This window comes from Arachis hypogaea, chromosome 6 (genome assembly GCF_003086295.3).
Source record: "Arachis hypogaea cultivar Tifrunner chromosome 6, arahy.Tifrunner.gnm2.J5K5, whole genome shotgun sequence".
In the NCBI taxonomy this organism is placed as follows: Eukaryota; Viridiplantae; Streptophyta; class Magnoliopsida; order Fabales; family Fabaceae; genus Arachis; species Arachis hypogaea.
In genome coordinates, this window is record NC_092041.1 from 108,747,385 (window position 1) to 108,759,991 (window position 12,607).

General features: G+C 26.9%; 2 protein-coding genes across 3 annotated transcripts; one reads left to right on the forward strand and one right to left on the reverse strand.

The window, feature by feature from the left end:
• Positions 1 to 65: 65 nt before the first annotated feature.
• Positions 66 to 710, forward strand: LOC112755566 (lachrymatory-factor synthase). The gene has a single exon (XM_025803737.2). It carries the CDS (start codon positions 103 to 105, stop codon positions 589 to 591), a length of 489 nt encoding a protein of 162 aa, XP_025659522.1. The 5' UTR covers positions 66 to 102; the 3' UTR covers positions 592 to 710.
• A 3,299-nt stretch (positions 711 to 4,009) lies between these two features.
• On the reverse strand, positions 4,010 to 11,702 carry LOC112755567 (uncharacterized). Of its 2 annotated transcripts, none has more exons than XM_025803740.3 (15): positions 11,518 to 11,702; positions 11,348 to 11,433; positions 11,171 to 11,211; positions 10,519 to 10,588; positions 10,258 to 10,406; positions 9,960 to 10,055; positions 9,257 to 9,327; positions 7,464 to 7,525; positions 7,299 to 7,362; positions 7,125 to 7,209; positions 6,703 to 6,829; positions 5,884 to 5,960; positions 5,704 to 5,761; positions 4,618 to 4,727; positions 4,010 to 4,294 (listed from the first exon to the last, which is right to left on the reverse strand). In XM_025803740.3, the coding sequence occupies exons 2-15, from the start codon at positions 11,421 to 11,423 to the stop codon at positions 4,115 to 4,117; spliced, it is 1,266 nt and encodes a 421-aa protein (XP_025659525.1). In that variant the 5' UTR covers positions 11,424 to 11,433; positions 11,518 to 11,702; the 3' UTR covers positions 4,010 to 4,114. The 2 variants fall into 2 exon arrangements, with proteins under 2 accessions (XP_025659525.1, XP_025659523.1); XM_025803738.3 differs by having other exon boundaries at positions 4,074 to 4,294; positions 4,600 to 4,727; positions 11,518 to 11,701.
• Positions 11,703 to 12,607: the final 905 nt, after the last annotated feature.

Consider the following 12,607-nt stretch of genomic DNA (forward strand, 5'->3'; position numbering starts at 1 on the left):
CAAGACTTATCTTTTGAGGATAAGACTTAAAGTTAAAGGATAAGATTTGTCTTCAAAGTGTGTATATTTGGATGTGGTTGCTTTTTATTTTGAGAAAAATCAATGGAAGTAGAGAGTGTTAAAAACTGGAAAGGAAAAACCTCAGCGAAACTAGAAAAAGCAAAAGCAGAAGAAGCGTGGGCAATAGTGAAGGACTTCTTCAACCTGCATAAATGGTATCCCACACTCCCCACGTGCTATGGTGTCCACGGAACTAACGGTGAGCCCGGCTGCATACGATACTGCGCGGGTTTCGGCATCCCATCATCAGACAGTTGTGGATCTGAGAGCGTGAGCTGGTCAAAGGAGAGGCTGGTGGCTGTTGATGATGCTGACCGGAGTATCAAGTACGAGATGGTAGAAAGCAACATCGGATTCAAGTCGTACGAGGCCACCGTGAGGGTCATTAAAGAAAGTGATGGTGGTTGTGTCATTCAATGGTGTTTTAGTGTCGAACCTGTTCAAGGTTGGGTGTTTCAGGATTTGCTCATCAAGTACCATGACGGCCTCAAGCTTATGGCTGCAAAAATCGACGCTGAGATTGCTAACTAGGTCATCCCTCAATCGTAGAATTGTTTTTTTTTTTTTCAAGAAATACCACTTTTTATATGATATTAGCCAAAATTCGATATAATACTTTGTTTTTATATTATTAAAATTTAGATTTAGAATTGATCCAGAGTTGGTTAATTAACTATTAAAAATGATAAATTTTAAAATAAATGTCTTTTTTTGGTTGCTTTTTACATTTTAAAATTCTAACCATTTAAATAACTTAGTTTAAAGAATTTTTTATTTAAATAAATTAAAAAAAAATTATTTATTAAAATAAATAATTTTAAAATTATTATAAAAATACGTCATTTATTCTTATTTTGATAACGAGATATAATAATTTTTAATATATTTTTTACGCGATAAGTATATTTTTTTAATTTTTATATATCTTGTTTACAATAACAAAATACATTAAAAATTATTTAAAAATTTATCGTGTAAATAAGATATATGTATTTGTAAATATAAAAATATATTTTTAAAAATAATAAAAATATTAATAATTTAAATTAAATAAAAAATAAAACATTTTAAACAATAGAAAAGATAGATGATTTTATATAATAGAAAAAATAAGTAATTTTAAAAATGGAACACTATTAAGTTGAAATAAGTAAAGAGGAATGCTAGGGGATCATTAATTTTGGTGTTTTGTAACTATTAATTAGCCATCAATAATATTTTTAATGATAAGAGATTATATCTAATGGTGAAAAATCACTCACTTTTATTTTGATGGTTAAGTGCTGGTCAGAAAACAAAAAAGTTGCTAGCCCTCATACTTTTCCATAAGTAAAAGTACTAGCACCGTTCAACTGTCTTGTTATCTTTTCTAACTATCCATTATTAACACTATTTTCTCTACTTCTATTCATTGTCCATTATTATATACTTTTAAATGTTTTATGTACTCTCTTTAGTATTAATTTTTGAATTTAAATTATATATTTAAAATTTTATTTATTATATGAGAATATGTAAAAAATTATTTATATTTTAAATTATATATATTAATATTCATGAGAGTACATAAAAGTTTTGTCAATTAAAAATTATATTTCAATTAAAAATTTAATAAACAAATTATATCTCAACTTAAAATTTGAAGTATTATTTAAATTAATTTAGTGTAAATTTTAATAAAAAATCGTTAGTGGATGGAAGTAGTAGAAGAAGCAATAATATTAGAGTATATACTTATTTTGGTCTTTAAAGAATTTTTGACTGGACATTTTAGTCGCCAACTAAAATTAATTACTCGATTGGTCTATAACAATTAATTCCGTCAGTCATTTAGGTTCTTTATTCCGTTAATTCTAACAGAGGACAAAATAGTCCCTGACAACTCTAACAGGGGACAAAATGGTTCGGAAATGACATTGTTCTCTCCCAATTTCCATTATATCTCGCATAACATTAGCAGTCTAACACTATAACTTCAAACTACACAATGCACACGCTATAAATTTAATGTTCACAAAAAAATCATCAACTTCATCTCAACCAATTCATACTCGGAAAACTAATGCCTATGTCTCTCAACTAGTTATCATCTTCGATAGATCCCATGAATCTAGACAGCATGTCTAATTTGTTAAGACCGTTGTCGTCGTTGTCATCTCCCTCCTCCTCTGCCCTATCATCTCCATGACCACATTGTTCACCACTCCAATCGCTTCCTTCAACTTCTTCTCTGAACCAATGTTCAGTAATCGCTTCAGTTTCCATGAGCGACAACGGCGACATTGCTCGTTGTACTGATAGCTTGGATGCGAGGTCGAAACTGTCTGCCAACTTGAACTCTGGAAAAGAATGAATGAAGCACTCTGTGTCTATTTTAAATGAGAATTTGCATATGATGTCGAAGGAGAATCTTCTCATGATGTCTTAATGTCCAACAATCTATATTACTTGCCAGAGAGTAAAGAAAGGCGTGCCCTTAGAATAGTTGTGGAATTTGTCTTGAGAATGTCGTGGACGTGTCGGGGTTGGAGGTGATGTTATGGAAGATGTGGAAGTGGATGTTTTTGGTGGGTGAAGTGCAGAGGAGGTGGATGTACCAATCACAAAGATTTAGGAAGTGTGTGGTCTATGACATGTTAAGGTAGGTACGACACGTGTGACAATTACACCATGGCTTAATCTTGGAGCTAAAGAGGAGGAAGGAAAAGATGGAAAAGAAGACTGTGAAGGTAAAGAAGGAGAGTATGAATGTTAGGGTTATGCGAGATATGATAAAAATTAGGGAAGAACAGTATCGTTTTCGAATAAAGGGGCCAGTGATCATTTTGTCCTTTGTTAGAATTGTCAGGGACTATTTTGTCCTCCGTTAGAATTAACGGAATAAAGGACCTAAGTGACTGACGAAATTAATTTTTAGGGACCAATCGAGTAATTAATTTTAGTTGGGGACTAAAGTGTCCAATATGAAATTTTTTGAGGACCAAAATGGCTATATACTCATAATATTAATAGTTGATAGTTAGAAAAAAGTAACCGTATTAATAGTAGGCAATTTAACGGTGTTATTTTTGACTTATGTAGATTCACTTATTCAACGGTCGAGAAAAATAAATGTGTTAATAATATTTCTTTTTTAAAATCGTGCATTTTCTCTATTATACAAAAGTAGATGATATATTTTTGTAATAAATTTTAAAATTATTTATTTAAGTAAATAAAATATTTATTTAAATAAAAAAAGTCAGTGATCTTTGTAATGAGTTTTTTTTTTTAATTAGAAATGATATTCAAACTCCCAACCTCTAAATAAATATAAAGAGGCTACATCATTTAAATTATAATTAGTTGGCATATGTTAAATGTTAAACCAATAAAACATTTTGTTTAAATCAATTATATGGATAGTTTGAAATGGAATTTTCGAACTATAAAAGAGATGTTTCTTATTTGGAACAACAGGGACAGAAATGACATATATTCTAAATTTTATTGTAGTATTATTGTTTTTTTTATTTTTAATTGCGATTTGTGATGGACCATGTGTTGAATTGAAATAAGACAAAATTATAAATTGTTTATTATGTATTGATTGTCCAATTATTCTGAAACTAATGCGAGTGAATTTCTCAATTTTTTTTGCAATTGTTTAATAAAATATAATTTTTTATTATTTAATATTTTTTTACATTATTTGTCTTAAAAAATATAAGACAAAAATTATATTTTATTAAATAATTGAGAAAAAAATTTAAAATGTCGATATCAGATTACCAAATATATGTGAAGAAGCAATGTGTATAAATATAGTTGATTTTGTATGTTTATAGAAGATATGAAAAATCAATATAAAAATAGGAGTATTTTTATCAAATATTAATAATAAACATTCTAAAGTTCTAAATCCAATAATTAGCCAATTTATTTTTTTAAATTTTTTCTCAATCATTACTTAATAGTTAATTGTTAGTTAATAAAATTAATCCCTTTTTCCCTATATAAAATGACACAGTTCATCAGGTTGAAATTATAGTTTTTTTTTTTTTGACACACTAATTTAATTTGTTGAAAAAGTTCTACGTAACGTAGGTACAGAAGTTCTTGGGTTACCATAGTTATTATTGGCAGATACACAACCCTGATTTGAGGCTTCTGCTGGAATTCTAAGTTTTGAAACATTTTCTATCAACACTCTGGGCATACTGCTGGAAATAGATAAATCATTATTCTTCTCTGTCTGCAAAAATTAAAAATCATCAAACTCATCAAATTAATAATTTCAGTTCACTACAAATTGATTCAAAATATCTTTTTAAAAAAGATAAAAAAATTAATCGAAATTAATTCTCTGTCTTGTGATAAATTAATTCTCTGGCTTAATAATTTCTACTGTATTGTAAGCTTAAGTTGTTATACAGAAATAATTCTATGTACAAGAAATAAATTTGTAGAAAAAAAAATGAGTATTCAATTCGTTTATATTTGAAAGAGGAATAGATGGAAGAAAACAGTGGATAAATTTGAAACATATAGGAGTTGTACATGTTTTTCGATGGGAACCTTGGCGTTAAATTTCTGAACATTAGATTTCTTGCTGTTTATGATAACATGAGGATGATCAGTATTAACCGATGGTTTTGCCACAATATCTTCAGTAACATCACTAACTCCTGAAAAAGAAACTTAAAACTATCACCATGTGTTTAGCACAGTACCATGAACCTTTGAAATATTAGGTAAATAAATTATTTTTGTAAATAAGTTTAATTATATTTTTTTCTTATGTGCTATCTCTTTTTTTAGTTAATTTTTATTGTACTAATAAATTACTAAATTAATTTATTTGATTAAACTTAATTAAAAAATAACTTAGTCACGTAACATCACTGAAATTTTAATTTGTATATTTTATATTTTCACACAAGTTTTTTTGGTAAAGATTAGTAGATTACGTTTTAAAAAGTTTTAACTATTAAATACATTTCTAAAGATTATTAACATTGGATATGTTAGATTTTAACTTCGATTTGTCTTCCAATTAATTATGTGATAGGCTGATAGCTATATACATGTGTTAAATCACGAATTAAACACGTCATGCACGTTAACAACAGACACGTATATAACCGTGACAACATTAATTAAAAGACTATTTAGGTAGCGTTTGTTTTGAGATATTGATATTTTTAAAAAAATGAGGACATAAGAGATTGAAATTTTTAGAAATAGAGACTGAAACTTTAATAACATTTTATACCTAAAATATCGTCATTTCAATTAATTAATTTCAATTTATCTTTTGTACAAATTAAATTAGAATTTTATTCTTATTTTAATTTTTATCTTTCACTTTACACCAAATAAAATACTAAAATTTATTTCTATTTCTGTTTCTTAATCTCTGTCTTTTAGTCTCTATCTCTTAACCAAAGCTACCAAAGGCTCAACATGTCCAATATTAATCATCTTTGATTAAGAATCGTTGATTATTAAAATTTGTAGGACGTTAATCCTTCACGAAAATTCTGGTGAACCTATTTGGGATATTAGTCTGAAAAGTTATAATCCACAGAATTCAAGCTAAGGTGAGAATTGGGATATTTTGATGATGTGAAAATTTGTGAATAATAACACTTGATTACATACCTTGTTGGTTGTCACCATCCTTTGGTTGTAGATTGCTACGAACAGCAATTATTGGAGGCTACAAATTGCCAGAAACAAACCATGATATATACAACACGTAACAAGCAATATTATTCATCTAAAGTTGCTATTAAAATAAAATAAATTAAATTAAAGTAGGCCAAGCTAAGCATAACTAACGTTTGATTCAATTAACGTCTTTGTCTGCCGCATTTGCTGATATTTTAGAATGGTCCAGTCAAATAAATCATCATATCCTGCCAGAAAACAAAATTTAAAGATTTTATTACAATGCTAAGTGCTAACAAAGAAAACTGTGATATTACAATATTACATGGATATATATATATATATTAACCGATAAACAATAAACTAACATTAAAAATAGAGAAAATGGCGGTTTGGGCTGAAGTACTTACAAGTTACTAGCAAGAAAGCTCTTTTTTTTTTTAATTTAAATGATGTCTCAATATAAACATAATATATAAAAGAACACAATGATATCAATTTTAAAAAATATTCAATTACTAATAAAATTTATTATTTTAAACTAATATTTTTAGTTATTAATTTAATTTTTTTAATCTATTAATATAATAATATATTTTAGTTTAATTTTTTAAATAATAATAATTAATTATTAATTAAAAATAATAAATTCTGTGATCATTGATATTTTTTATTTTTTTATTAATTAATTCATGTAAGCGTCCCATTTAATAGGATAAAAATTTGTTGTCATTATTTATATTTGAATTAAAAATTTCATAGGCTTTTCAAGGGAAAAAACGCTTTTAGTAGTGAACAAGCTAAAAAGTAGCTATAAAAATAAAAGAGGGGGGAGGGAAATAACATCTACCACACACAAAGCTATGAATTAAATTCAAATTAAATGAGAGTAATTAAAATAACTAATAAAATGCAAGGTAATAATTTTAACATTGATAAAAGAAAAAGCAATAATGAGCCACAGATATGATAAGCAACAAAATTAAATACCTTGAGCATTGAATAAATCACGAAACATGCGCTTCAAGAATCCATAATCTGGTCGTTGATCAAATGTCAAAGCATGGCAATACCGAAAGTATGATGCGAACTGCACAGGACATGACTTGCAAAGTATCTAATAACAAAATTTAAAAAAGAAAAATAATTTAAAAAATATCTCAATGATAGGTACTCCTTCAAACGCAAACTTTAGTCTAAGATATATAGTAAGCTTCAATAATATTATTAACATCATAACATGTTAGGGTGGAAGAAGTAAAAAAAAAAGTTTTTTTTTTAAACAAAGAAAGCTCAACACATTAGAGTAGAACAACAAAAAAATTATTAACTCGCATTTTTAACTTTATTAAACCTAAAAGTATATATATTAAAACGTTAAAGCAAAATAGAATGGGAAGAAATGCACCTACATCAATTGGAATTGATTTCTTCATTTCACAAATTTTGTCGTATTTTTGTTTATTTGTTGGAGCTTGTAGACCTTGCCAAGGAAGGCTAATAAAATGCAAATAAAAAATTGAAATAGTTAATTAAAATTACATTTAATTTTTTATGAAATCAATATGTTAATAAAAGATATATACCTTCCTCTTATAAAGTACATAAGAACATAACCAAGAGACTCCAAATCATCCCGGCGACTTTGTTCTGAAGAAACAAATTACTTAAATTGAAGTAAAAATCATATATGAATTAATTTATAGACAATAAATAAAGAAGATAAAATTGGTTTTGATATTTCTACTTACCAAATCCCGAATGAGTATTGCGACTAGCATAACGGGGAGTCCCTATTAAAAGTTTGTTTTCCCTTGATGATTTTTTTGTCATGTGTGGTAAAAGATAAAAGTATTATTAAGTAATAATTCTAACATGGAAAATGAATTTAAACAGGTAAAGTACAAAAAATACGGAGAATTAATCAACCAACAATTTCTTTGGAATATTATACTTCATTCCATTAAAAGCTCTAGAGTGTAAGCTAATAAAGAAACAAAAATACTTCTTTTATTTATTAATATTAAGAAAACTAACTTGGAGCCCAAATTAAGTACTTCTTATAAATTGATGGAAATTATAAGTTAAATTAAACGAAGTTTCTTATTTTTTTTATAAAAAATAAGAAGATTCGAATCCATAACTTCTTAGATGAATATAAAGAGATTATGTCATTTAAGTTAAGTTATAACTCATTGGGAACGAAATTTCTTATTTAAGATGGAGAAAGTGTCAAATTTGATTTGAGTAATTGGAAACTTTACAATACATACATATATGAATAGAGAACGCATAATAAAATAATGGGTTAAGTATGATTTTAGTCTCTAACATAGAGGTTAAAAATCGATTTCGTCCCCAATTTTTTTTTTTTTTTGCTATAAAATAGTTCTCAAAGTTTCGGTTTGTTTTAAAATCGTCGTTCGAACGAAAATACCCTTCTCCCTTCAGCCCAAAATCAACCACCACCACTACCACCAAAACAGAAGCCTACGCCCAACTAGAACCACCACCACCACTACCATTATCATCGTGGTCATCATCATCTTCATTAGAACTTTTTCCAAAATCAACCAAATCAACCATAAGGCCAAGCTAAACAAGAACCCACCACCACCACCACCATTATCATCATGGTCATCATCATCATCATCAGAAAATTCAAACAACATGCACTTTGAACAATAATCAACAAATTCAGCAACAACAATATTCCAAATTCAAATTTCAGCAACAACAATATTCCACAACAAATTTCACAAAAAATTCAAAAATTTCACAAAAAATCCAATTTACAGAAGAAAAAGAAGAAGAAGCTGGTGGTGGTGCGATGGTGCAGCGATATGGCGATCCCCCTTCTCTCCTCCCTCCTCCCTCCTCCCCCCTTTCTTGCGCCCCCTTTTTCTCTCTCTCCACCCCTCCTTCTGTTTCCCTTTCTTTCTTTTTTTATATTTATTTTATTTTATAATTTTTTAATGAGGAGATAATTTAGTAACAAAAAAAATAAAATTGATAAAAAGGATGATTTTAAAACAAACTAAAATTTTGGGATCATTTTGTGGCAAAAAAAAGTTGGAGACGAAATCGATTTTCGACCTCTACGTTAGGGACCAAAATCATACTTAATCCTAAAATAATATAGGGTTAATGATTCTGTGACCCTTATAGTTTTATTAAATTATTAATTAGATTTTTATATTATTTTTAATTTTATAATTAAGTTATTTGATATAAAAAATATTAAAAATAATAGAATATTATTTTCAAAATACATATTAAATTTTTAATTATAAATATTTTTAATTTACAAAGAAATATTCAATTAATTTTAATATTTTTTACACTAAAAATTATTTAATTATAAAATTAAAAATAATATAAAAATTTAATTAAAAAATTATAAAAATTTAATTACAAATTTAATAAAATTATAGAGTTGAACGGAATAACTAAACTTAAAATATACTATATATAAAATCCAATTCAAATTATGTATCTAATAAAGTAATAAAACTCAATAAAAAATAATAATAAAGAAGCATACCTACAAGGTATATGCTTATTTGTGATAGGGTCTCTGTATCTCTTTGCAAGTCCAAAATCAATCATATAAACCTGTATGCTTAACTAATCACTAATATGTATGCCATGGAAAGCATGACAAAAGTTACTCTTTTTACTTTAGGTGCAATTTTGAAGTATGTTGTTGGAGTAAATTTTTTTGGTTTAATTACTTTAATTTGTTAATTCCTATAATTTTATTAAATTTGTAATTAAATTTATATATATATATATATATATATATATTTTAATTGATTTTTTATATTATTTTTAATTTTATAATTAAGTCTTTTTTATGTCAAAAATATTAAAATGAATAGAATATTTTTTTCAAAAAATATGTGATACAAAATTTAATTAGGTTCTTAATTGTATATATCTTTAATTTATCAAAAAATATTCAATTAACTCTAATATTTTTTACACTAAAAAAAATCTAATTACAAAATTAAAAATAATATAGAGACTCACTTAAAAAAAACATAAAAATCTAATTAAAAATTTAATAAAATTACAAAATCAATAGAATAATTAAACTATTTTTTTAATATACATCCTACACAAACAGTATGAAGACACACAAAAAGAAAAAAGACGTGCGAAATCATATGGTCTGTGTAAAATATATATTTTTTTTTAAAAAAAAAAGCAAATTATTTTATCCCATAATTTATACAAAATTATACCTGTTTTGCTTTTCTGCCAAGACCCATAAGGAAGTTATCTGGCTTAATGTCTCTATGCAAAAAGCCCTTGGAATGCAAATACTCTATCCTTGTAAGCTGAATGAAAAATAAATTAAATTAAATTAGATCAATTGAATTGATTATTAGAAGCAGGAAATGTTTAGAGACAAAATTAAATTTCCACAATTATATATGCAAGAAAATTTATTTTCAATTAATTACGAGAAAAGGCTTCCTTTGTGGAAACCTTAAACCTCACTAAGACACTAACCAATATAAATGAATTTTAATTAATTACCATTTGATCAGCCAACATCAAAACGGTTTTTAATGAAAATTTCTTTCCACAATAGTAAAAAAGGTCTTCAAGACTTGGTCCTAAAAGGTCAAGAACTAGAACATTGTTGTCTTTATCAGTGCCACTCCATTTCACTCTTGGAATACCACCTAAATTAAAATATATACATACATATCATATAGAATAAAAAGGCAATAAAAAATTCATGGAAAATATTGTGATATCATAATAATTAATTAATATTTTTTATGGTTAACTCACTTCCTCCTTTTAGAAGATTATATAGCTCAGCTTCATAAAGTAGCTGTGGTTGTTTGGTTTTCCTATTCTCCTACAAAACAAGAAATAGCTAATAATAATAAAGACTAAAATAGAGATATTTTAAATTAAAAAAAAATCAGAACCAAACTATAAATTTTATACGGTTCAAAATAAAAAATAGATATTTTATAGGAACCAAAAGCTTATTTAAACTTATAACTTTCGTGTTATTCTAAAAAATTTTATGTGATGAAAAAAAAAAGAGAAAATGAAATATTATTAAAAAAATTACTTATTCATCCAACATTTGCAACTTACTCAAAATTTTTACAAGGATAACATTATTGAACCATATACCAAAAACTATATCCTAATTATATTAGGACTTTGCTTCTTTAATCATCATATAATAATATAATAACTCAGATTTTTTTTTTCCTAAAATTAGGAGTGAGACAAATTCGAGAGTCGAGACCTCTAGGTGAAGAATGAGAGATTATACTATTTGAATTATAACTCGTTGACACAATAACTCGAATTTGAAAACACAAAAGATAGTGAGTTTATATATATTCATGATCTTTGAACAATGAAATTTACTCGGTTATTTCCATTTTCATTGATGTAACATGGGAAGTAAAATAAGACTCACCATCTTAATTGCAACAGTTTCAGCATTCTCAATATGTGACCCTACATAAATACAATGAAACAATTAAACAAACAAACTATAATGTAAGCAAGTATATTGAAAAAACTAAATAAATTAAATAAATAAAACAAATGGCAATGAGAAAATAGAAAATAGAAAATGAACATAACAGAAGACCTATATGAATTTCACCAAATGAGCCACTTGCAATTTTCTGACCAATTTTGTACTTCCCTCCGATAACTCTCTCCATGAAAATATAACTAAAAAAAAGAAGAGGCATGCAATTGAAGAATTAAATATGTTAAAGAATGAAAGAAATAGACGATTTTTTCAACAAAACATACCCTGGCCAAGGCTCAAAAATTATCTCCAAAAGAATTAAAAATTGCTATGAAAACTAGCTTGAACAAGTTCTGCTCCTCAGTATATTTGTTATTGTCTTTATCTACATTTATTTAATTTGTACCTGCCTTTTTAATTTATGTAAGTTTAACGATTGAATGGAATCAATTTTAAATTATTTGATTGATGCTAATTGAAAATTTTGATTTTTTTTTTTGGTGACTAAAAAAACCTATTGTGAAAGAACACAGTTTGCAACATTTAAAAGCTGATAATGAACCTTTTATACGTTTCTGGCAGCCATTTCCTAAAAAAGAATGAATATATTGCTTATCTAAGGAGATATAATAATATTCAAATAATGTGACAAATGATCGGGAAATTTTTCCATCTATTTTGTCAATTTTATTTTATTTTCTGGCCCCCTGATATCATGTTCTACATTGATCTGTGTCCTTTTTTTTAATCACCTCTCATTTTTCATCATTAAGTACGAAATATCTAGTTGCTAAAAATATCATAACACTTGAATAAATAGATCATTCTATTGCAGATAATTAATAGCCAATATTTATATTACTATGAGCAATATTAGGAAGAGAATAACACAAAATTATCTTATTTAACTTAATATTTATAATTATATATATAACATCTATAATTATATATTTTAATAATAATTAAAAAATACAAAATAAAAAAATACATTAAAAAAAAGTTATAACTTTCTCTGGCTCCCAACTATGTCCTCAAACATTATACTTATTTTTTTCATCAATTGATCCATGCAAATATGCATTTGCTCTATGTATCTTACGAGCGGAAATAGATACTGATGGTAGTAAATTATTATCATAGCCACTGTTCCGAAGCTTACCTAGAACCGGACGGTGATTGGACTTGTTTGAGGCCCAAGCGCTGGAGGAGTGTGGTCTCCGACTTGATTTACGTCTGGGAGCCGCCTCCGAGTTGTGTGTTCCAAGAGATGGGAGGTGGTACCTGCAAAGACACTCCGATGCCTAAGTCAGCATGGGGTTAAGCAGGTTTAGAATGTATTGGAACTTAGAGATACCTGAGGGGTGTCAGGGTATT